Source organism: Chaetomium fimeti, assembly GCF_033439085.1.
Source record: "Chaetomium fimeti strain CBS 168.71 chromosome Unknown B0H64scaffold_2, whole genome shotgun sequence".
Taxonomy (NCBI): Eukaryota; Fungi; Ascomycota; class Sordariomycetes; order Sordariales; family Chaetomiaceae; genus Chaetomium; species Chaetomium fimeti.
Genome location: NW_026944330.1, coordinates 604,443 through 628,563, shown reverse-complemented (window position 1 = coordinate 628,563; position 24,121 = coordinate 604,443). Strand labels below are relative to the sequence as shown.

At 57.4% G+C, this 24,121-nt stretch overlaps 7 protein-coding genes across 7 annotated transcripts; all 7 read left to right on the top strand.

Moving 5' to 3' along the window:
• The first annotated feature begins 2,592 nt into the window (after positions 1-2,592).
• On the top strand, positions 2,593-3,645 carry B0H64DRAFT_72028 (uncharacterized protein). Its single transcript, XM_062808665.1, has one exon. It carries the CDS (start codon positions 2,695-2,697, stop codon positions 3,400-3,402), a length of 708 nt encoding a protein of 235 aa, XP_062661837.1. The 5' UTR covers positions 2,593-2,694; the 3' UTR covers positions 3,403-3,645.
• B0H64DRAFT_71995 (uncharacterized protein) lies at positions 3,578-4,679 on the top strand. The gene has a single exon (XM_062808664.1). It carries the CDS (start codon positions 3,753-3,755, stop codon positions 4,566-4,568), a length of 816 nt encoding a protein of 271 aa, XP_062661836.1. The 5' UTR covers positions 3,578-3,752; the 3' UTR covers positions 4,569-4,679.
• Positions 4,680-5,318: 639 nt separating this feature from the next.
• Positions 5,319-6,957, top strand: B0H64DRAFT_429563 (uncharacterized protein). Its single transcript, XM_062805902.1, has 4 exons — positions 5,319-5,833; positions 5,996-6,110; positions 6,316-6,392; positions 6,678-6,957. The coding sequence occupies exons 1-4, from the start codon at positions 5,594-5,596 to the stop codon at positions 6,765-6,767; spliced, it is 522 nt and encodes a 173-aa protein (XP_062661835.1). The 5' UTR covers positions 5,319-5,593; the 3' UTR covers positions 6,768-6,957.
• A 14-nt stretch (positions 6,958-6,971) lies between these two features.
• Positions 6,972-15,165, top strand: B0H64DRAFT_370826 (uncharacterized protein; the record flags this gene model as incomplete). Its single annotated transcript, XM_062802110.1, has 5 exons — positions 6,972-7,050; positions 7,875-7,921; positions 8,083-9,286; positions 9,340-9,349; positions 9,525-15,165. 5 exons carry the CDS (start codon positions 6,972-6,974, stop codon positions 15,163-15,165), a joined length of 6,981 nt encoding a protein of 2,326 aa, XP_062661834.1.
• A 44-nt stretch (positions 15,166-15,209) lies between these two features.
• B0H64DRAFT_384731 (uncharacterized protein) lies at positions 15,210-16,121 on the top strand. The gene has a single exon (XM_062803024.1). The coding sequence runs from the start codon at positions 15,377-15,379 to the stop codon at positions 15,692-15,694; it is 318 nt and encodes a 105-aa protein (XP_062661833.1). The 5' UTR covers positions 15,210-15,376; the 3' UTR covers positions 15,695-16,121.
• A 2,584-nt stretch (positions 16,122-18,705) lies between these two features.
• B0H64DRAFT_72081 (uncharacterized protein) lies at positions 18,706-19,622 on the top strand. The gene has a single exon (XM_062808666.1). It carries the CDS (start codon positions 18,827-18,829, stop codon positions 19,547-19,549), a length of 723 nt encoding a protein of 240 aa, XP_062661832.1. The 5' UTR covers positions 18,706-18,826; the 3' UTR covers positions 19,550-19,622.
• A 2,658-nt stretch (positions 19,623-22,280) lies between these two features.
• On the top strand, positions 22,281-23,736 carry B0H64DRAFT_370825 (uncharacterized protein; the record flags this gene model as incomplete). Its single annotated transcript, XM_062802109.1, has 2 exons — positions 22,281-23,525; positions 23,584-23,736. 2 exons carry the CDS (start codon positions 22,281-22,283, stop codon positions 23,734-23,736), a joined length of 1,398 nt encoding a protein of 465 aa, XP_062661831.1.
• Positions 23,737-24,121: the final 385 nt, after the last annotated feature.

Below are 24,121 nucleotides of genomic sequence, written 5' to 3'. Positions count from 1 at the left end.
TAGCTCTTTTACAAGGCAATTCCAACCATCTGTTCGGATACATTCGAGTCAGTCAACTGTCGACTCCTTCCGATTGACTGGTTGGGGATTGTGCCCGAGGCCTCCATCTCCCGCCGACGGGGCCTGGGGATTTTGGGTCGGCGGTGGCCCTGCGACGGACACAAGTGCGCTGCATAGGGCCGAAATGACAAAGGGTGTTGCCCCTGAGCCTCAACGGGGGCCAATTGGTTCCGGGCAGTCGGTCAACTAGCATTATCCGCTCCTCATCACCGTTCGACCACTCTTGATGGCTGCTCAAATGTGCGAGTAAATTCCCAAGGCGTGGACACGGCTTGACATACAAGCTGCTTGAGACAGTCGTCGGCTAGGGGATGAGCTTGGTGTCGCCCAAACGCATGGAGCACGCTCCGCGGAGTGGGTAAGTTCAAGAACCTCGAATGTTGGGAGAGTCGAGGAGTGAGAAACTTGGTTCAGTCCCGAATTAATGCTTTATCGGCCATGGCACCAGCCGACCCGCTTCGCTTCCTCTGGTATTTGTTGTCTGCCCGGGCCTATTATCCTCGCGGGGCCGCTGACGCGGACACTGGATGCGTGCAGGGGGATTGGTCGTCCCGGAGGAGGTCGAGAAACTGTTTGCATGGCCAGGCCCCCAATGAAGGCACTTGTATCTTGTGGATGGCACGAAGGGGCCCGGCGACCCAGGGATTCGATCACATTCAGATGCAGTGGGCAGGAAGGTCGGGTTTCAGCTCATCAAGCTAGGCCTGTGAGGTGTCCGGCGGCAGGTGAGTGCCTCACGGAAACAAGCCCTGTTTCCAACCGGCTTCGGCGGTTTTAGAACGGTTCCTCAAGCAGTGGAATTTTCCAGTGTCGCTCCTAGATGATAGTTCGATCCAGGGCTCCGTGAGCCTGTCCCCCGGTGTCTTCGTAGTGCTAGCAGAGGACTCTTACCGGACGGTCGTAAGATCAAGATCGCTATCCAAGGGGGTAAACAGTAGCCAATACGCGAAACATAGCAATTGCAGACCAACTAGCATAGTTGCAACCCGATGAACCCACAATGAAGCTGTCCCAAAAGTCTATCGTGGGCATCCCAAGTCCTTGTCATTCACTGGTATGACGGGGATGGGCGGTGTATTTGTCAATGATATAATGCTGTTGACAACAGGGCGTTTATAATCGAGGCAGTTTCCATTCACGTCCGAGAAGATGAAGGAGCCAGGGAAGCACGCTGTTGATATGCGGAACTTCGGGAGCATTCCGGTCACAGTTGCTCACTCGCTTCTCGTACATATACCACAGACGGTACCCTTTGAGTCCATCATAGTTGTCATCATATTTATCTTTGCTCAAGAGCAAAACATGGTGGTGCTTCGGATGCTGCCTGCCTGGACCCAGCCGTGTTTCCACTTTTACTACCGAGCCAGGGGGTAACCGTCAGCCTTGGGGGCAACGGGCTGTTGGCGTTGATGACAAGCTTTTATAATATGTATCTCGTGTATTTCAGCGGTACCCATACCAAAAATCTGAAACAGAGGTGAAGATTCACTGGGTGTACTGGTGTGGCCTGGTAGGATATGGGAGTGTGTTGCACGAGGACACAACATCACAAACACCTCACGATCCATTTTTAGGGACGACCATCTTTGCTTCCTGGCGAAGTTCGGCTTTAAGCTCAAGGTTAGTAAACTTTCACTCTGCTCTAACCTGGATGAGGTCATCGGGCCTTTTCAAACAGCGGTGATAGTTAGTGGTGAATACTGGGTCGATATGTCCGACTTTTACGAACGATGGTCCGGCAATGGCGGATGTGGTAGGTAGTATGGGCGGGAGTCTCTGGGAGAAAGATCTCAAGTTACAGCTGTACCGTTATTGACGGTCGAAACTTTCACCTCGGCCAAAGCGGTGATATGGTTCACTGGTGTTGGCTCTTCCAGGATTTTTAAAGCGTTCCCTCTTGGCCAACATATGCCACAAACCATGTAACTAAGAATCAGAAGGCGTTGAGCGTTGTCATCAGGGAGTCAAAATACAGCGGAGGCCATCCAGATAGGCTGCGTTATAGCGGAGTTCAGTTGCGAGAAACGTCCTGTTTTTGGTGTTTTCGTTGATTCCCTCGAGGAACCGTGCATCAATTTTTAACAGCAACCGGCCGAGCCGGTGTTGTTACATTGACCGGGGTTAAAACTCTGCTGCTTAACAAGACGTGGCGAAGACACAAATGGATGTAACAATAGTTAGCCCACTTCCGGAAGGCTTCGGATTGCCCGTCACATCCGTCCCTTTTACACCCGTCGGTGGAGCGGAAATCAGGGTCTGAAAGGGGACAATATCGTGACCGTCCACGTGCGTTCGGGCCATCGTTCCCAAGCCGATTGTCGTCTGGAGTTTTGTTACTCTTTCCGTCTCCCGCTCGCAGGGACAATCCAAGGAGTCGCCAGGTCGCTTCCAGCCCGCGTCTAAGCCACAACAGGCATTTTTGCCGATCATCAACCATGCCGCCGCGACGATCTTTAAACACAATCATGCAAAGCGTCCCAAAGCGTGCTGACTGTGCGACTGTGGGCGTCCCGGCGGTTATTTTTGGCCCATAGCGCCGGCATTTGGGACAGCCCTGCGAGAAGTTGAAGAATCGTGATTTCGTCACTCGGTGCCGACCAAGCGGGTTGGTGATCAGCCACTTATCAAAATGGAATGCAAGCAATGGATGTTCCACCATGGCATGCATTTAACTACTGTACGGAATACAGCCCGCACTGCATCGAAACATCGCATGTGGCGTCAGACGAACCGGTTCGACCCGTCTCGCGCAACGTTGGCTCGGGTTGGTCCATTCAGTGCCATTCAAACATCCTTGGCCAGCGATTGGGCGGCGGGATCGACAGGACTGCTGACCTTGAACGGCGTGACTGGCACGACTTGTTGTTGGGCCACTGTGATGAGCCACTGTGGGCGTGCTGGGGGAGCACTGCGAAACGGGGAGCATGGAAACCTGGAAGGTTCCCAAAGCATCGATTGGATGGATTATGTGGTCAGGAGAGGGAAAAGCGGAGGGAAGAGGGACTGGTGGAGCAGAGAGAGCGGCAGAGCCGATGTCCCGTCGGCCACGCGACCGTTGCGAGTGTGTTCTCCGTTGCCGACAATGGGCAAATGGCTGGTGCCCTCACGCGCGCGGCGGGATACGAGCATCGTTCACACCAAAAGTGGCCCCAAGCTGCCCAGATGGGAGACCCCCCTGTCTCTCATCCCCCTCCTACCCCTGCCAGCCCCTTCCCGTCCGCCGCGCAATCTGGGAAAACCAACTTTTGTTGCTCAGCCATCCTTTCTCTCAACATACTCCAAAAAGCCATCTCACAAATAAATCCACTCGTTTCCATTTCCCCGCTCTCGTTTACCAGTTGATTTGATTTTACGTTCGATATCATACACAGCACTACCAAGCATCCAAGGTAGCTAGCCCAGCCAGCTTCCTCAATTTCAGCACGGGTAATACATTTCGACCCACCCAGGTCACACGGCAAACCCTTCATTTCGCTGTGTTTGGAACGAGCCTGTCTTGCGCCTTGGTCGCCTTGCATCCGAAACCGTCGGCTCGGCCTGGGCGATCCTCGAAAACTCGACACGCTCCACGAATAATAGAGGAGGAGTGAAGCAGCGACTGGAACCACATTTCTTCATCGAGAACGCCTTTCGTACCACGCGAAAGGGGTCATCGCCGCATTTGTCTTTGAACCGCGACAAGATCAGTCACGATGCAGCTCAACAGGGCGCTCAGGTTCCTCGTCTTGGGGCTTTCGGCGGTGTCTGTCGCCGAGGCTACCTTCGCCGGCGTCAACATTGCCGGGCGCAGGGTGAAGGCAATTCAGCGGAGACAGGACGATGACACGAACAACGATCCCGAAACCACGGAGCCGCCTCCTCCCGAGCCGACGTCAACATCGGCACCGCCGGATCCCACTTCAGAAGAAGAACCCGAGACCACACCCCCCATGACGTCTTCTACCCCGACGAAGCCTCCCGTCACGTCCAGCCCGGAAACGTCCGCTCCAGAACCCACGTCGTCCAACAAGCCGCCTACTTCTAGCTCGGGGGACGATGAGGAGGAGGACTCACCGACATCGAGCAGCGGGCCCAAGCCGACCTCGTCGGCCGAAGACGATACCCCAGAAGAGACGACCATCACCTCTACCCAGATCATTACGACCACTCGCGACGATGGTTCACCGATGACCCTTACTAGCAAGACTACCTCAACTCAGACCGCTGGGCTCGCGGACAACGACGGCGGCGAGCAGGAGTCCGGCATGCCGCCGCAGACACGCGACACGGTCATCGGTGTGGTGGTCGGCGTGGGCGGCGCCATCATCCTTGGCGGTCTGGCGCTGGTCGCCTGGCGGATCTGGGGCCGCAAGAAGCACCAGGACGAGAACGACGGCTTGATGGACTACGGCAGCGCCATTGAGAGCAAGCCCGAGACCGGCGGCTCCCTGACCAGCCGCACGCCCTTCCAGAGCACGCTCGAGAGCTACCACGCGCCAACGCAGGTTAACACAGCGGCCAACTTTTAAGCTCCCCGGGGCCCTCCCGTCCTTCGGCACCGCGAAATTCGCGTTTTTATAGCCACCTTTGGCTTGCTTCGTTTGTCGATACTTTCGGTTTCCTCGTCTCAATTTTGGGAGCGGCAAGGAGTTTTTACGGGCCATTTACAGCATCCGCCCAGGCGTCATCGTTGTCGGTCGAGGAAGCAGTTGGCGGATGTTCACCATCGCGTCATCAACCTTCGGGTAGGCATGGATTGCGTGGGAAAAAAAGGAGAGCCTGTTTTGGGCATCCATTTAATGACCAGAGGTGCTGGGGACGGCGAAATCGCGGAGTTTTACCTTGTGGCGGCCGAGGAGTTCGCTAAGTGGAGCATTCTGGGACACACCAAACGAAGATTTTCTCTCTGTCTTTCTCTTTCATGTTTCGATGGGTTTCGACTGGATTTGCTGTGGTCCGAGGCCGCAAAAAATACCTACATAGCCATGTGTAGGAACTTTAATATACCTCCCATACACTGAAGTTGGTTGGGCGTTGTTGATGTTGTAGAAGTTTCTGCGGGGTTCGCTTTTTTAGTGTAGTACGCAACATGCATATAATCCGAAAGCACTCACCTGTTCATCTTATTTTCACCGTCATCTCATGATGCAAAATAGGAACGGTTCCTGAACCCTTGACGCTCGGACAGGTGCATCGCCATGTCACGTGCTGGGATGCAACCCCTTTTTGGTGACGATTGAGCACATCTGTCTCAAGACGGTTTCATCACCAACATTAGTACACTGGGCAGCGAGGACTGCTGTACGAATATTTCTTCGGATCTTCATTGTCCGGAATGCAGTGCTAGTGTAGCAGATCGAGCTTGGAAATATCATGGCTTCTTTTTCCTCCACCCATTCTTACTTTCCACAATATTGCTGTGTTGATACTCTGTCTCTCGAATCTAATCCAGTCGTGATAACCTCCTTTCCGCTCCTCCCTTATCCCAGTTTGCTAGGTTCAAGAGCTTGGGCCGAAACCATTGCGCCTCCCTACGACAGCAGAGCCTCCCACGATGCAACTTACATCCTTGTACCTCCTCGCGGCCTGGTCCGCCCTCGCACTCGCCTCCCTCAACTTGGGTAGCAATGACGGAGTCAACCAGAGCGAATTCCGCATGGGCTTCATACTCCCGCGGCAGCAGAGCCGCACCAACCTACAAGTATTTTCTGGCGCCCTGGGCGGCGCCGGGGCGTCGGCCATCACCAACTCGGGCGACCCGGAGCGGCCATTCGCGGTCGACGGCGACACTTTTGTATGCCATCCCCCGTCTTCCACCCGCCCCAACTTACCTACCTACCTACTACTCAAGTCACACATGAAGAATTGAGATTCCCCCAACCCCCCGACCCCGTCAAAAAGATCTCATAGGTATATCCGCTAACCAGAGCCATGCTTGGCATACGCTTTGTCTCAGAACGACTTCGACACCGCCGCGAACCGCGCCTGTGACAACCAGAAGAACCTCTGCGCCGACCTAGCCAACAACGGGGGCGGCGCCTTCGAGGTCGGCGACTGTGACCAGCAAACCGGTGAGTCCTTACCCGCCGACCTACCTGCCCTGCCCTGCCCTGCCCGCTTGCTCGCCTGCCCGCCTGCCCGCCTGCCCAGCCACCCCCGCTGGACACGAATGCTGGGGTAACTACCTATGGGTTGGGCTGGGGTTGGGTTGGATACCTACCTACCTAAGGGGGACCTCTGACTGACTGCTGACGGGTCTTGTGTTGTGCGTTACAGAAGAGTGCAAGAGCTCGGCATCGTCAGCGACCGTCAGGGAGTTTGAGGGGCCCGCGGCTGCGGCGCCGCCGGTGCTGGTGAGCTCGGATGAGCAGTTCGATTATTTCTGTGAGGTATAGGTATAGGTAGCCCCGGCTGCGGGCGGCGGTCAGGCTTAGGTGTGGATATGGGGGTGGGTTGTGGGTTGTGGGTTGTGGGTTCTGGGGGACAATAGGAGTTTGGGAGTTTGTTGTTTGGCTTTGTTGGTTCGGCGGTGTCGTTCGTGCATGGAGAATGAGCTGGTGCGCATTGGAGCACACTTGGAATCGCCAATCAGAAGGCTTTTGAGTTTTGCCAGCGAGACCGCTTGACTCGGGCACCAGTCAGGCACTGTGGCGGCGTGCATCAAGTGTCTCGAAGGGATTGCGCTGGCTGGCTTGTCGTTGTTGTTGACCGAGTCGGGCGGCTTCTGATTCGGCTCCGCATCTGCATCATCCAACGGCGTCGGATCGTGTTTTGTTCTCGAGTCCAACGGTATCAAAGGCGGAAATAAAGACCCAAAACATTGCCATTGACACGCGAATAAATACCTGGAAGAGTTGAGCGACCTCGTACCTACATTTGTACCTACTTCGTACACCCTTTGCGTCTTCCAAGCATCTTCCACAGCGACAAACATGGATCTTGCCTGTGAATCCCGGGTTCCGTTCCTGCTCTGTTGTCCATGCAGCCGCCACTCGGCCCCGCGGCTTCTCAGTGGGTCTCCTCTTTTCAAGGGGTGCTTACAGGGATCCCTGCATGTCTGTCGTGGCTCGTCCACGTTGTCCAACGTATCCATCCGGGACCATCGATGTCGAACTCCGCGAGGTTCAAGATGAGAATTGCTCGCGACAGTGCGGTCGGCGCCCACTAAGTTTGACGGATGACTGCGATTCCAGGCTCCTTCATGCTCAGGCTGGCACGATTGTTAGAAGTGACTTAAGTTACAGGGGCAGTCATTAGCGGTTCGTCCCGTTTGCCTGCGCGTCTGCCAGGTACCGACCATCTGCCAAAGAGGGCCGAAATTACCAGCTAAAGCGTGTGGATCGGACAGGGAAGCCGGTTGATTAAACAGAGCTCTTCCCAGCCAGGAAATTTATTGCCCAGTTGGCCCACGACTCCTCCGCATTTCCGTCCCCTTCAAGCCAGACCACGGCCGTCCTCGCGTTTCCTTGCTGCATGGTGCAGGCTCCGAGTCTCTTCAACCTGGAAATCGCCATCTCGTCAATTTCACCTTCGGCAGCAACTGCGCGCAGCCTCGATGTGTTTCAAAGTCGCACACTTTCCTCGGTTTTCCGTCTTCTTGTCGCTCGTTTAATTCAGTCAGGCATAAATTAAAACGTTGTAATTTGTCCCCCCTTTTTTTCGATTCGACCAGCACACCGACTTCTGCCGCAGTTTGCCAGAAACGCGTCGCGTAACTATCGGTTCGCTTGACAGTTTGACAGCACCACCAACTCCGCCAAGTGACCCGACAACGTTGTGATACGAGGGTTACGGAAGATTGCTTGTGACGCGTGGATTTCGATATTATTGTATAGAATCAGTGCAGGCGATCACCGAATCGTCTGCCCTGATCTCGTTATACGTGAGCCTCCATTTGATTCCGCCGATCGCTGCTACGCCGCCCACAGGTTTTCCCAGCGCCCAACTGTGGCCAAGCTAACTTGCACTTTCTCTCCCCCAAGATCCGTCAAAACGTCATCCGCAAAGCTGTCACCACAACCCCCCCCTCGTGCGTCGGCACAGGAACGACGAAATAATTCCTGGGATCCATACAAATCGTCGCCCACTGTGTCGCCTGCGCTCTCCAGCGCCTCAACCGCCGACGGCGAGGGCTCTCCCGAGCTCCCGCCTCTGTCAGCGCCCAGACTGCCCGAGCGAGTCCTCGGGCTGTTGAGGACCCCGCCGGACAGTCGCGCAGAGTCGGAGGACGACGGCACCACGGAGTACAGCACCAACCAGTGGGGCTCACCCTACCCTCCTCACCTTAGGAACAGCCGGAGTATCAGCAGCGACGCCTCTGGAGACTCGCCGCTCCATCGCCTGGAGCTCCAGACCCCCTTCCTCCGGCCTGCGCCAACCATACCGGAGGTTCCACAAGAGGTCCGCTTACCAGAGATCAGCGCGGCCGCAACCGTCCTCGCGAATCGGGCAAGGCGCGTCGCGAACGGCATTACCGAGGGTTGGATCCGCCAGCACACCACCAAGGGCACCGTCGAGCAGGAAAGGCGGCACTGGTTTAGCGACGGAGACAGTGAGAACTCTTCATTGAGCGACTCCTTTTCCGCCGGCGAGGAAGCTGCCTGGTTGGACGACGACACCGCACGAACCCCCAAGGCCAGCCGCAGCAAGGCGGGCGATCGGAGTAGGCAGACTTCTCGGGGCGGACTAGGAAAGCAGTCCAGCAACGAGACACTCCGGCAATCGCACCTGGGCCGCAAAAAGGACACGGCGGCTAAAAAAATGGCATCATCGGACGACATGGCGACGCCCGACAGCGTGGGGGATTTTGGGCCGTTTCGCAAACCAATAGAGAGATCTCGCACACCGACCAGCGACCGCAGTTCAAGACCAAATGGTTTCGGTGCGCCCCCCAATGCTGGGCCTCTCACCCCACCAAGACCCGTGGTCAAGCGGACCGCAGCAACGCCGCGCTTAAAGAAGAAAATACCCTGGAAGGGCAAGAATATCCTAGTTCTTCTTCCTAGGGATGATGAGCGTGGTCTGCCGGGCAAAAGCCCTGCTCCTCTGACAGAGGCCAACGTCTCCGGCATGCTTCGGAGCTGGCAGCAACTCGGCTACGATATTGACGGATTCGATTTGTACGAGCCGGCCGCGGCGGTAGAGCCCAAGGAACAGTCACAGAGTAGGGGTGCTTGGCCAGATCCCGACGACTTGGTGAGGGAGCGGAAGAGCCGTGACTGGACAGTACTTCTTCCAGATTTGAACGGTAAGCACTTTACAGTCAGGGGATTTTGGTCTGGATACTAACCGCGTCCGCAGCATGGAAGCGGTATGTGGAGGAACTAAACGAGGCGAAGCTCCGCGCACTCGGAGTCTCGTTTGGAGATGAGGACCCCCCCTCCGCCGTCGATTTCCCCGGGGTCTACAGCAAGCAGACAGCCATCGGGCGCGCAATATCCCCCACTGCCATTCTCCCCGCCTATTCCGACTTCTTCGGCTTCCAGCAATCAGGCGATGCCCGGCTTCCCCTTCCCCGGCCAGTTCGTCACCTCCGCCTCCCAGAGCCCCGGCATCCCAGCTGGTGCCTCGCCTGTACCGTTTGGCGTCAAGTTCAACCCCCGCGCGTCCATGTCGGTTCAGTCACCGCATGGGTGGTCTCCACAGATGATGCTGCAACATGGCCATCGTGGTGGCTCGCCTTCGTTGGCTAACCTCGGTGCGATGATGTCGCCCACTTCACCTTTCTCGCCGGATGGAATGCCAGGCCCAGGGCATCATCAACGTCACCAGTCACTCCAGTTCCCTACCTTGCCTCACCAATTCCAGGCCCCGGCCAGGGCTTCCCCCCGCCTCCAAGATCTACGCGAGATTGAGGAAGAGGCAGTCGTACCCGAGGCGCCGGTACCAAAGAGCCCTAAACAGCGCTTTGTGCATCACAATGCCAGCGACAGCCTGCAGAAGGAGATTGACGAAGCAGAATATCATCTGGAGGAACAAATGCGATCACAGCTGGACAATGATGTGGATTACAGCCCTCACAATGACGGCGACAAACCAGAGGCGGGCCCGGTCACCTCCACGATTAGCCATGCGGGAGAGCAGTTGGGCCAGTTCGCGCCTCAGCCTCATCGATTTGCCGGGGAGGCGGATGGCCCTGTCCTCCATCATCCTCGACCCCATAGTCGCGGCCATTCGCTCTCCCAGAAATATTTCACCGAAGACGACGCCTCTACCCAGGGAACTTTCAGGCCCACCCTACAGCAGATCAGCGCGCAACCGGCCGAGGAAGACGAAATCGAGACAAACCCAAGCAATTTGGGTACACCTGTGCAGACCTTGGAGTTCTCCAAGCTTACCCAGCATCAGCGTGGCTTCTCTACTGCCAGCAACCCCTGGACCGACGAACCTGGCAAGTCAGCCAAAAGTGGTCACCAATCGCGCCCCAGCCATGGCAGTGTTTCCTCCTTCTCGAAGCTCAACGTGGAGGCTCCCGAGTTCAAATTTAACCCCGCGAGCACATTCAAGCCTGGTGCATTCAGTTTCTCGAGTAATTCGTTCCAGCCCACGGCGTTCAATACAAGCGTAACCCAGACAAACTTGAGCCAGCCCAGTCCACCGAGGCCTGGCTCCTCCAAGATCAACGCTAATGCGCCCGTCTTCTCCCCGCGTCAGAGCGAGTTCAGCTTTTCAGCCTCCGGGCCCAAGTTTCGCCCGGATGCTCCTTCGTTCACGCCGCGATCGATGCCTGCGTCCGTCGCGAGCCCAGTCATGTCGGGGGCTGAGAGTGGTAGCAACCGGAACAGTTCCATCTTTGGTGCCATTGATCTAAGCGGTGCGAATCACGGCAAGCCACTGAAGAACATTAAGGCGGCATCGACCACGCAACCAGAGCGCCAGGAATCACCTGCAATTAATGGTGTGCGGTATGATTCTGACGGCCGCCCTCTGTTTGACGAGTCTCGCGTCAAGAGGACTTGGGAAAAGGCAGACGATGGTGATGATGTACCGCTGTTCGCCGAACCCACAAAGGACGACACGCCTGTACCTGAATCCCACTTGGATACAGCTACTCAGGATGACGGTGTGCCGGCAGAGGAGAAGTCATTTGATGAGTCCAACCTAGGGCTCAATGACATGACAATGTCGTCAACCATGGTCTCCGAGACGACAGATACCAAGGCCACCGTTAGCCCGTCTGAACCTTCCCCGGATCATGCCACGCTGAACTGGGCACCGTTCGAGTTCAAGAACAACAACGAAGTACAAGCCTTCAACGACGCGAGGCCGTTCGATCCCGACACGTTCAAGCCCGCCCACAAGAAGTCACTCTCGGCTACTTTCAAGCCTGGCCACAAGAAGTCGCTCTCTGCTACGGCTACGGCTTTCGTACCTGGCGCAGCAATCTGGACTGCCCCCAAGGAACAAACCGCCGATACTGCTTCTGAGGAGATTACCGATCAAGCTGCCGATCAGTCTGCGTCTGTGGAGATAGACGCGACGGTTGAAATCGAACCTGCGGTGGCCGCTGAGGAATCACAGGTGCCAGAGGAACAAGTGACGGAGTCCGTTGAGAAGCCGATGGAAGAGCAAGCACTGCCCGACTCTGTTTCTCCGCCCATTGCTGCTCCCGAGCCGCCAGCCATCGCCGAGGACGTCACCGCTTCTGGTCCCGAACAGGCTTCGCCGCCCCAACCGTTGAAGCGTACTGGTCTCGCCGCTTCCCGTTTCGCTGCTCCTCCGTCTCCTATGGGAGAAGACGAGCCGGTCGTTGTGGAACGCGCCATCTCGCCTGTCTCTTCTGAGAAGCTGCCCGTCGCATCGAGTGACGAACGTGGCGAGCCTGCAGCAAACGATTTGGTCGCCGAGCAGACCATGGCTGATATCGACGAGGTAATGCGTCTCATGAATGACGACCCGGATATGGGGGTCAACAGGACATATGACGACCAGTCACAGTGGCAAGAAGCGAGTCCGATTCGCCAGTCTGCTCTTGTCACGGACTCCTCGCCCACCCGCCTACCTCCTCCGAGTTACGCCCGCAGTGACGCTCCCAGCCCGAGCCAAGCTGACTATGCTGATCCAACGGCAATGGACATGGAAGACCCCTTTATCAACCCCTCTCGCAGCAGCCAGTCTATTGAGGGCGCCGTTCACCGTCTTAATGGCGGCGAGAGCCTACCAGCTAGTGACTGGGAAGGCGTCTTCAGCGAATCGGAGCAAACCAAGCTCGAGTCGCGTGTTGCCTTCTTCGACGGCCGTGTTAATGAGCTTTTCGGTGGCCTGCTCGCTGCCCGTCTTGGGCCGCTTGAGCGGACGCTGGACAGCATGAGCCACGCCTTGTTGAGACGCACGCGATCCAACCGCCGGGAACGAGGCAGCTTCTCCGTCGAGGTTCGCGAGAGTGACGCTGACGATGAGGATGACGAGGTGCCCGGCCCGCCTCGCTCCATGAGCCCGCGCCGGGACCGCAAGATGGACCAGATCCGCGCTGTTATTCTGGATGTCCTTGGCTCGCAACGCCGGAATCAGCCCGCCGAGACTTCGTCGCCCCTTGACAACTCCTCTGTCCTGAAGGCACTCGAGGACATGAAGGAGCAGCTGGGCCAGTCGCTCCAACCTTCGCTCCGCAGCGAAGACTTCAAGACTATTGTTGAGGATGTCGTGGAGCGCCGCGTCCCTGCTCCCGCTCCGGCCACGGACAAGGACGAGCAGGTGAACGAGCTCCAAGCCCGCGTCGCCGAGCTCGAGCAGCGGCTCCGCGCCGAGGAGACCAAAGCCGAGGCCGAGGTTTCTGCCAGGCGCGCTGCCGAAGATCGGGCTGCAGAGGCTGATCGTGAACTGCAATCCGTGGCTACCAGGATCGAGGTTGAGATGATAAACAAGAGTGCCTTGAGCCGGCGCATTACCGACCTCGAAGATCGGGCGCAGCACGCGGAGACGAAGGCAGAGGAGCAGGTTAGTGTCAGAAGAGCCGCCGAAGACCGGCTTTCGGAGATTCAACGCCTGCTCCGGATATCGTCCGAGGAGGAGACACGGCTTAGAGAGCTTGTCGAAGAGAAGGACGAGAAAATCAAGGCGGCCGAGGCTATCCATAGCAAGAGTGCCATGCGTCTCAGCGTTTTGGAGGCCAGCCAGGCCAATGCTCATCAGTCCCAGGGTGAGGCGCAGAACCGCGTCAACACCCTCGAGGCCGATGCCCGAGAGGCTCGCAAGGAGACCCAGCATTGGCGGTCTGAGACTGACCGGATCGTCACCATCATCCAGCGCCGTGACAAGGAACTTGCGCAGGCCCTCGATGAGAACAAGGCTATGCACAAGCTCATCGACACCCTGGGCACCCAGCTGCAGGAGAATGAGCGTGTGCGCGACACTTGGCGCACCAAGTTCATCTCTATGCAAGATGAGATGGCCCAGGCGGCGAAGGAGATCACCGAGGAGAACGCTCGCCGTGCCAAGAAGGAACAAACGCTCCTTGCACGGCAAGAGGTTCTCGACGCCAGGCTGCAAGCTGAGGCAAGGACGCGTGAGCGTATCGAAACGGAGCTCGAGAGGTTGGAGATGGGTGAGCGCCAAGGCATGAGGGCCGTCTCCGAGTGTAAGAGACTCGAGGGTCTCCTCGCCGAATTGCGCACCGAGAACCACAAACTCCACCAGAGCTCGCTCCGCTACCAAGCCGAGTTCCAGGAGGCTAGAGAGTCCGGCGCCCGTGAGGTCCAGCGTACCCGCGACGCGATGCAGGCTGAAGTGGAGAATGCCAACCACCAGGTCAACGTCGCCCGCGAGGAGCTCGAAGACCAGGTGTCGAGACTCAGGTCCCAGCTCGATCAAGTCAAGTTGGATGCGGACACGGCCAAGGCTCGCCACGATATGTTGCTGGAGGAGGCGCAGAACTCGAAGCAGGCAGGCCACGACGAGCAGGTGCGCAGGCATCAAAATGAGGTCGAGGACCTGCAGGCGCGCTACGAACGCCAGCTCAACAACACGACGGAGGACGCGCAGAGAGCGGAGCAGAACCTTCTGGAACGCCTCAGCATCTCGACGTCCAAGTCGGAGCATCTACAAGACAAGGTCGCGCATCTGCAGGAGAAGCTGGAGATTGCCCAAGAGGCCGCCCGAGCCGCCGCCCTCGCTGCGAAGTCGGCCTCCGGGGCCGAGGCTACAATCCCTCAGCATAAGCCTGCTTCCGCCGTTACGTCTACCGCTGCTACTAGCGCTGCATGCCAGCTCGAGCTTCCTGAAAGGATTTCGCCGCAGGCCCTGCGCGAGTCCATCATGGTGCTGCAAGAGCAACTGCAGGAACGCGAGCAGACGATTGAGGCGCTGGAGTCCAAACTGTCCCAGATCGATCCCGAGGCGGAGACCAAGATCTCGAAGCGCGATGACGAAATCATCTGGCTGCGCGAGCTTCTTGCCGTCCGACACTCGGATCTCCAGGACATTATCGGCGCCCTCAGCCGAGACGACTACGACAAGAACGCGGTCAAGGACGCGGCCATCCGCCTCAAGGCGAACCTCCAGATGGAGGAACAGGAGCGCGAGCGGGCGATGAACGGCGGCTCATCCATCAAGCTGCCCAACATCGCCGCCACGATCCAGGCGGCAACGCCTCGCGTAGCCCAGGCGGTCGGACCCCTGGCCGCAGCATGGGGCAACTGGCGGAAGGCGCGCGATCTCAGCAGCGCCCTGTCATCCCCTGCTCCGGCCAACGGACGGAACGTGAACGTGAACGCGACGCCCTCGCGCGCCAGCCCCGCCTCGAGCAGCAGCCTGCTCGGCGGGCTGCTGACGCCGCCGGCGTCCCACGTCAACCAGACCCCGACGGCCCGAGCCAGGCAGCAGCAGCAGCAACAGCAGCAACAGCAGCAGCCGACCGCCTTCTCCAACACGGGCCGCCGCTTCACGGCGCAGGACCTCGCCAACCGGCCCCGCCCGCCCCCGTCGTCGTCGTCGGCCTCGCCCGCGCTCTCCGACGATTCGTCCTCCAAGGGCAAGGCCCCGGCCGCGGCCGCCGCCGCGCAGGAGACGCCCCGCCGCCGCCCGCTCGCTGACCCCGTCACGCCTCCCATGATGCGCTCGAGCGCGTACGACGATGATGCCCAGGCGGAGGACTTTGATGATACTGGGTTTTTTGAGGAGGAGGACTGAGTGTGGGGCTGGGTGTGGAAAGAGGAGGTGGAGGTGGAGGTGGAGGTGGCTGAGCGGATCAGCCAGCTTACCGAACAACAACTATACCGATCTTTTGTTTTTTTTTTCCTTTGTGGTATCTTTTCCTTGTGTCAAGCTGAAGAGGGGAAAATTATGGTGCGGGTTGTTGCATGGTAGATATGATGTGCCAGCACACGGCGGCAGTAGGTGGATGGATGGATGGTGGTGGCGGCGGGCGGCGGTAATGTTTCCGGAGTGGTTTATCTCCCTTGTTTTTTTCATGTTTCCTTGGTTCTGTTTCTTCTTCGAACCATTCTTGATGTTGTTGCTGTTGCGCTTCGTTCAACTACCACTTCGCTTTGCGTTCGCTTTCGCTTTCGCTTTTGTTGCTCGAGCAGCAAGCATTCTTGAGATTGGAGACTGTACTAGAATGATACCCCCCCGACCTTCTGATATCCCATTTTTATTGTTGTTGTTGTTTTTGGGCCAGTTTGTATCCAATGTCTCCCGTTTTGGGGGGCTTGGATGAGCCTGAGTGGTGGTGTTCATAGTTAATGCTTCTTCTGTTGTGGTACATAGTACAATTACACCTTTCTTCGAGCAACCTTGATGTATTATTGGCTTGTTCTGTTAATGTTGACGAGGTATTGGAGAACACGAGCACAGTTGAGGTTGGGGACAGCAAATACTTCGCTGATAATGAGAGCTTAGGTGACTACGCTAGATGTGTAGGAGAAGGCAATCCGGTATTTCATTTGGTTTCCATACGTTCGTGTCAACGGGTACCTGCGTCGTAGCGATCATAGCCGAGTTGCCCGGGGTGTTCTTCTTCGCATGTGATACCCATGGGAAGGCGGCGGTAGCAAGCGGCAGATATGCGGTGGATCGAGTGAGCCTATATCCTATGTGAATGAGTGTAGAGTGATGAAACAACCGGCGAGGAGCGTCAGCATGGGTTGAAATAGTCTTATTGTTGCCTTCGCTGTTGGCTTTAGTATGCCATGGACTACGGGCGAGAACGCAGTTCGGAGCCAATTGTATTCGTACAGGTTACAGTGGTTGGGTTCAGATTTTGGTGTACATACCCCTGAGGGTTTGTTTACATTAGTTAAGGGTTGATGTCACACAAGATTAGGGATGTTGACTTGGACAGCCTTTTGTACCCACTGGGTTGGTCCGCGCGATTTTCAGCGATGACTACAGCATGACTTGGTTCTGAGACTGCCAATGCTGTCTCTCTTTCTCCGAGACTTCATCTGCTCGGCCGATCACAATGTTTCCCCGCAGAGAGCACCGGCGACGCTCATCATCCCATTCTCAGACGGAGAAAGCAAAAGTTACCGGACTCATCTACGGAATCGATTCCGAGAAGCTGGAGACAATGGGTCCAGACGCGAGCATCACACCGGGTGCAGAGGAGACGAAGCGTATGTCTCAAGGATGGAGCGAGTAGCCGGGGCCGGGCCCGTTCGGGTCGCGTCGATACCACGTCTTGCATCAATCAGGACATGCCGTCATGTTGTGTGACCAGGGGGTGATTGCACATGCCGCCGCCCGTCGAGGCTACTCGACCGCTCTTTCAGCTTCCAGATGTGCTTCTTTCGGCATTTTCGAGGACCTTGCTTGACCTTGCCGCGTCAGCAGCGGTACGTAACGAGTAACTTCACAGTTCCTGCCCACAAGGGAGTGAACTTATATTGATGAGAGCCCAATCAGAGCACATCCAAGGGGGCCATCAGCCTCGAACGGACTTGCTACCGGTTCCGTCTTGTCTCCGGCGTGCCCCCCGGGCTCCCGTCGGTGGCAGATCTGAGATCGGACTCTGGGTGCAGGTCCCGAGGATTTAAGGTGAGTTTTGGCTGCAGCCTAAAGTGTCAAATCTGTGGAGAGCTGTCCTATTTTGGCAGGTGCCAACAAGAAGGTGGGAGGTGGCTTTCTTGGTTGCCGCCCGCCGGGAATGGCTTCAAACCCGCCCGTCCGGTAGCGACGCCATATCCGTCGAGGTAGCGTTGGGGGGGGCTGTCCGACACGTGTGTGGGCGGTGTGTGTGTGGCCGCCTTCGTGCCGGTCGTGGTCCCCAGCGGCGCTCATTCAGGTTGCTTTTGCTGCATCGCTGGCTGGATTGATTGCCCTCCCAGCGGTGAGGATGGATGAAGATGCGAGAAATGCATTGGCACACTGGCCATTGGTTGCCGGGGCTCATCGATTGCACAAACCTTTTGAATTCCTGGTTCAGTTCCGTCCTGGTCCCTGTCGCGGTAACCGAATCAATCGAGCAATTCCCGACGATATGCAGGATAATATTGGGAACTTTTTGGCCTCCTTCTGACCGCGGAATTTCGGAGGTTTCCGGTTTGTTGCGCGGTGCGCAGCGCGCAAGATAACTAGTTACCATCTCGAACTTTTGGATTTGTTGCTCTCGTTGATGCGGTGATTCACTTGGGGAAGATCCCTTCCGGTTCTCTCTGCAACACGGTCCTGTAGGTTATTTCCAATACTGTGTGGGTCAGGGCTCGCCAAATCCCCGCCCGCCTTTAATGGTATGGAGAAGCAGTCGCGTTATGGCTTCCTGCGACGAGCCCTTTCCAGCATCCTCCCACACTCTCAGTCAGCAGTCCTGGAAGGCCGGTGAGCGTTTCGACAAATTTTTCGGGACAGGTTCAAAATGACGGGGATTTGGGTGTGATGATAGTTTGCGGGAATTTACGCAATCACAACCGACCCCCTTGCCGTGGAGGGAGTGGCCGGAGCTCGTCCGACCTGGCTCGGTTCCCCCCAATGTGACGATCGATCAACCTTGGGTTGGAGGACCGGGACCAATCCGGCTAGTGTGTCACTATTTTTGACATCCGAGTCCCCTGATCGTCAGCGGCGAGATTGTTCCTCCTCAAGCGCATGTCGAACAGCAACCTGCTCCCAGCTCCAAGGACGCCACTCTCCAAGATCTCGCAACGGATCTTAGCGTCAGTGGTGACCGTTAAAAGTCAACCTTGTTTGACGCCACGCAGCTTGGACTCTAGGGGTCTAACACGACCCGCGACGACGAGCCATCGACTCACCAACGAGTGAAGAACTCACCGTTCGTTACACGAGGAGCTCCGACCTCTCGGGGAACTACCATGTAGAATGCATCGACTGGGAAATTGGTGGCGGCGCAAAAGCCGATTCCCCCAAACATTATCCGCAAACCAGCAGAACGAAACAACCACCGAGCAGTCAGGCTGGCTGGGTCGGGGAGCACAAGCAGATTCAAGCGCACCCATGTGGTACGAATGTGACAGGTTCATCCCTTCCCAGCCGCGCTCGAGAGGCACGGGTCGATCACACGAACAAGTTGAGAAGCGCGAACTTGGTATGTCGAACCCTCCCTCGAGTTACAGGGTTCATCATGGTCACCGTGTGCACAGTAACTGGTTAATAAAAGACGACCCTTTGAAAGAGACAGCATGATGTGGTTGGTCGCTTGTTTGAACCCCTCGTCAAAAATTCCCGAATGGAGGAAGGGCTCGCTTTGCTGCTCGAACGACACATCGCAGCAAATGCCATCGCCGATTCCCCTCTCGGCGAGCCTCCGCGAACTCAGTATTTTCGTGTGCGAACCCAATCCCTTCGTCCACAGCTCCAGCTCGGTCTCTTCGATTAGGCTCGATCAATAACTACCATGGCCGGCGCTCTTCGACGTACAAGTAGTGAGGGGCTCTTTCTCTCTCTCGTTGGCGCGGTTTGCTGCTGCGCGTCGTCCGACGCCGCAAATGCTTCTTTGAAGCATCGTCCTTGCTTGGCATTGGTCTGTCGAAGACAGCAACCCCCCAGACACAGTGCAATGCAGACGGCAGCAGAGAAACTAGTGGTGCCCAGCCGCCAACCGGGGAGAGGAACCCAATGGACCCTTGTCCATCACCTCCCTGCAATCAGATCCCGGGCCTCAGCTGAATGCACGCCTGCGGGGGCTTCCCGAAGGACAACGGCAGAGTGTGAAGGACATTCCCGGCGATGCGACACAGTCCCGATGTGCGGTTCTCGAGAGACGGTACACAACAGTCAGACGGATCTCGTCGACCATCAGACCCGGGCAGCCCTTCACACACGCCTCGAGGTTCTGGGGGCGGCGGGCGCCATCGAAGATCGCCCAAGCCCTATCCAGGAAGGGCAAGGTAAGCAGATTAAGCGGGCGGGAGGCGCAAATGGCCCATGCGCCGCGCGCGGAGGTGCGCAAATGCCAGCGCCATGGGATAGGCAGGCTGTCATTGTCAATGCAATGCACGCGAACGGGTCGGGAACAAGCCTACATATCCCGTGCTTAGTGCTGTGGTATTTGGCCACTCGCCGCTTCAACAAATATAACACAAGTGGTATTATTAACGACGGGAAGACACCGTGTTGATCTCTGCCACGATATCTTACGGGGAACAAAAATGTCAAACCTCAAAGTTGCGGAGGAGGACTGATAGGCGAACCCCCTAGTCCCGATGGGGAACAACCGCATTTCGTCAAAGGGGGGGTGCCAAGCGAGAAGAAGGGGGGGGGTGGTCGGTAAGGCAACACCGGTGACTGGGGCTCCAGCTGAGGCGGCTTGAGGTCCCAAGGATACTTGATCCCTGGATTTCCCGACTTCACAAGCGACGGGACCCTTTCGCTCAACCAGCCCGGAGCACAGTTCTGTTTCCCACCTCTTCTCGCTCCGCGGCGGTTGCCGTGAAAGACATCCGTTCACGTACTGCGTAAACTACCTACCTCCCCTGGTGGTGGGAGGAACCGCCGGCGCCCGGACTGCCGGCATCGAGATGGGTTCAGCGGGGCTTGAATTGGGTTTAAACCGGTGTGGAGCTTCATCCCTGCTGCAAATCATGCTTTTTCAACATGCCCGCGGAGAGAGAAACACACAAGCCGCTATCCCCAGATGAATACCGGAACGCGGCACTCGAGTGGGCGTCTCCTTCGTGTGGGATGCCATCGTGGGCCCCATCCCACGCCCGGGTTGCTGCCCGCCTCCATGCCCGCGGCAGAGCGCGCGAATGACCAACTTTCTGGAATCTGGCCACGTTTTTTTTTTCCTTTGAGAGAAGCGAATCTGTTGAGGCAACCGGAAACATCCCATGCCCAGAGCACGCGGACTGCACCCCGGACAGCGGACAACCTTGGTAAGATTTGGGCAAGCAGGCGAGAGGCGCAGGCAGCTTTTCGCTCCATCGACACCTCCCAATATCCTTCCGGAAGGTTTGCTCAGCACCAGGAGCATGTTATGCAGGCTTGGATTCGTCCATGTGTACCGGGACGGCAAACCTGCACTAGTCCAGTTTCTTTTGATAGCCAGAACGCTTCCCTCCGTCCCATCGGGCTCCCTGAGAGCCCCAGCCTCCGTCCACTCACGAGTGACATGCTCCAGGGGCGGTGGAGGTCTTTCCCAGAAACGCGGGCTATGCCAAATCTGGACGTCTCTCCTGGGGCTGGACCTTCTGAGCTGTTTCCCTTCATGCCCCCCTAGGCACACCCCCCTCCTCACTTTGGGTTCACGCTCCCACGCACAGAGCAAGGGACACCCCTCCCGGTCTGCCACATCCCCCTTGTCCGGGGAACTGGGTACTTTCCCCCAACTGTGAGAACCTTGCGCTCGTCACTTTGACGGACGTTGGGGGTGTGGGATCAGGAGAGAGAAAAAAATGGCGAACGAGACGTCTTCAAATCGTCGTCGTTGAGTTTGAGAACCGTGCCCGGGCTGGACATGCCGTGTTCCTTCCCTGGAGGTGCCTAACTAATCCTCAAGCAGCAACACGCCTCACCCACACGAGGTATCACTGCAAATTCGAAAACACATCGGTAACGGGCCCCAGGCTTCGTTCTTTCCCGGCATCCATTCCTAACCTTCTAGTTTGAACCAAACTCCCAGGGAAGGAACTCAAGGCTGTGTGCGGGTCTGCCTGACCAAAGCTGTCCGTTCCTGCCCCCTCTATTCGTAGGTAGTTAGTGGGCAACCTGATGGATCTCGGCTTCCATTCAGTTCTTCAAACACCCACTCCTTACACCGGACACCGTGTTAAGTGATTCGTCAATACCTGCGCCGCCCGCGATTTGCTGCACTCTTGTGTTGCTGTGGTTCATCATTCCTGGACCCCTGCGCGCCTATCCAGTCACTGCATCGAGCAACCATCAGACGTCTTCTTGAGACCCCAATTTCCAAGCCGAGAGCAAAAAGAAACGCGTGACTCGCTCATCTCGCAGCCTCCCACCTTGTCTTTCAGCCCTCCCGCACTAGGGTCCCTCAGGCTCACTCTGGGATTGCCCCCAAACCAAGCCTTTCGCCCCCGGTCCCGAACCACCCCCCTCCCCTTGTTTAGTACAGACACGACAAGGCACGAGCACGAGGAGGCGCAACCCCAAGCTTCCCAAGTACCGACGCCCCGTTTCTCTCCCACGTCCCGGTCAGATCACAGAAGGTTTTATCTCTCAAGAGGACAAAAAGACGAACCACTCCGGCTTGTTCCTCGCACGCCCCCCGGCACCCCCAAGCTCTGTGCGGACAGGGTCCCGAACCCGACAGCTCCAATATCCAATAATCGGGAACACCATATTTTGGACAGTGATCGACGCTCCACACCTTGTTCGCGACCGAACCCAAACATCTGGATTGTCCAGACCGTGAATCCCGAAAACATTAAAGCCCTGCGCCCCCCCCCCCTGGATGGCGGCCTATCCGGCGTTGTGGCTTCAGCCTTCTTGACGAGCTTTGACTACACGCTTCTAGCAACGCCCTCGGCTGTTGACCCCATTCTTCAACAAGTCCAACACCGGGACATCGAAATAGGAACTGACGCTTCACGGGCTCCCGGCGAATCTCCCCATCTAAACTACCGTCCTACGTGTTCCAGCACCAACACAGTCCCCAGCTCGGTCACTACGAAGCCCCAGGAAAGGCACACGGTAGCAGTCAACCGAGGTAGACGATCAAGACGTTCCGGTATTGCTCCCGCCGCACCGTCCAGCGTCCACTCCCCGCCGCTCAAAGGCACGCTATCTTCCGGCACAGAGGTATGGGAGCCTCGAGCGTGGCCTCTCATAGACCACTCCCACTCCCGGAGACTCAAAGTACGCGATACCCCAACCATGCTGCGGCGGCCATGGCCACAATCTCAAGTGACAATCGTTCTGCGGCCCAGCCAGCCTCGCTTTTCACAAGCGCCCCCCCTCGGCCGCCATCCCTGACTCCCTCCTCCATCCCTACCCCATTGTCCTCCAACACCGACACCACAAACACCTCAACCGCCCCAAACTCCAGTGTTCTGACTCCTTCAGGAGTAGTGTCCGACGGTTTCGCCCCGTCAGGCGCTCACGCCAGCAGCCCGCACACTTCCCAGGCTGGCGGCCCGCTATACTACCCAGGCCACATGACGGGCTCCTGGCCAACGCCGGGTCTTTCCCAGCCTCCGGCGTACACGTACGGGAATTCTGGCTCCGGACCCGCTGGCTCAGGCCCGCTCGCTCAACCGCCGTACAATCGAACCCCAGCATCCTACGGTTCAGCCCCCTCACCGTCCCACCAGCACTTCCCCGGTCGCGCTTCAACATCGGCCCCGAACGGTGAATCCCTACCAGCACCGCACTCGTATCAGGATCAGCCAAGCTTTCCAAGCCCAGTGAGCGTTGGGGGGGCCGGGACCAGCGGAGGAGGCAGCCTCGGGTCGCCGCTCAACGCCCCAGGGGGGCACCAGTCCGGACTCGCCCAGCCCATGATCGGCAACCCGACCCAAAACACGGCACGTCAAGCACCACCCGGACAAAACAATCACGGAGGAGGTCCGGTCACGACACAAGACGGAGGCTCCTACCGCTCGGCGGCTACCTACTACCCACAGACGACAGCGCCACAGCAGCCTTCCTTTTCTGCCTACGCATCGCCAGTGACGCAGCCATCGCCGACAACCGCCCCTCCGGCTACGTCTTCCGGGTCCATCCCACGAGGCGCTGGCTCAATCCCAGCAATGGCTCCGCCGCTACAATATCCAGGCGGACGCGGCCACCCGGTACAGTCCATGGTATCGTACACGTCATATAGCCCAACATCGGGCCCAGTCATGAGCAATATGCACCACCCAGGGTCTCCTTTAGCCATGGTAGGCGGCATGTCAAACATCTCAAGCTACAGCCATCATTCGGGCTTGTCTCCTCACCATCCGCATCCCCTTTACGTCCACCACCCAGGCGGTCCAGCGCCGCAGTCGGAACGCCCTTTCAAGTGCAACGAATGCCCGCAAGCCTTCAACAGGAATCACGACTTGAAGCGGCATCAGAGAATACACCTAGCCGTCAAGCCGTTCGGGTGCGAAGACTGCGAGAAGAGGTTTTCTAGGAAAGACGCACTCAAGGTAAGTTGAGCACACCGCGACCCAGTTCGAACTCCCTCTCGATGCTAACTTTATCTAGCGTCATAAGCTCGTCAAGGGATGCGGCAGCACATCACCTCCAGGAGCGGCCGGCGCTGCTACCGGCGGTAACGAAGGTCCCCCGGACGATCGCAGTGCGGCGGCAGGCGGAGACAGGGACCAAAGCCCAAAATCGATAAAGAAGGAGCTCTGAGCAACGACAACTCGACTAACCGAACATGTGCACAACTCGGAGCGATTTGGACGAGCATGGGGTCGAGCGTGTGTGGTTTTGCATGATTCGACCTCGAACTTCAACCGATTCATCATCCGGTCATTTTACGGCGTCAGGGAAAACGGAACGAACTTGCAACCTCAGCGCTGGGCGAAATGGGATCGGGATATGGCGTCATTTTTGTGGAATGGAAGTGCAAGTTAGGGTCCGGGGACACGAAACTGGGAAAGGGGACAACACAATTCATCCCGTGGGGGGAATATGGGCGACAAACAGGCCGGACATTTGGACTTTAAATTTCCTTCTCCCTCAAAGTCTGTTGGTATTTTGTTGGTCGATTTATCTTGATACCACTCGGCCCTTG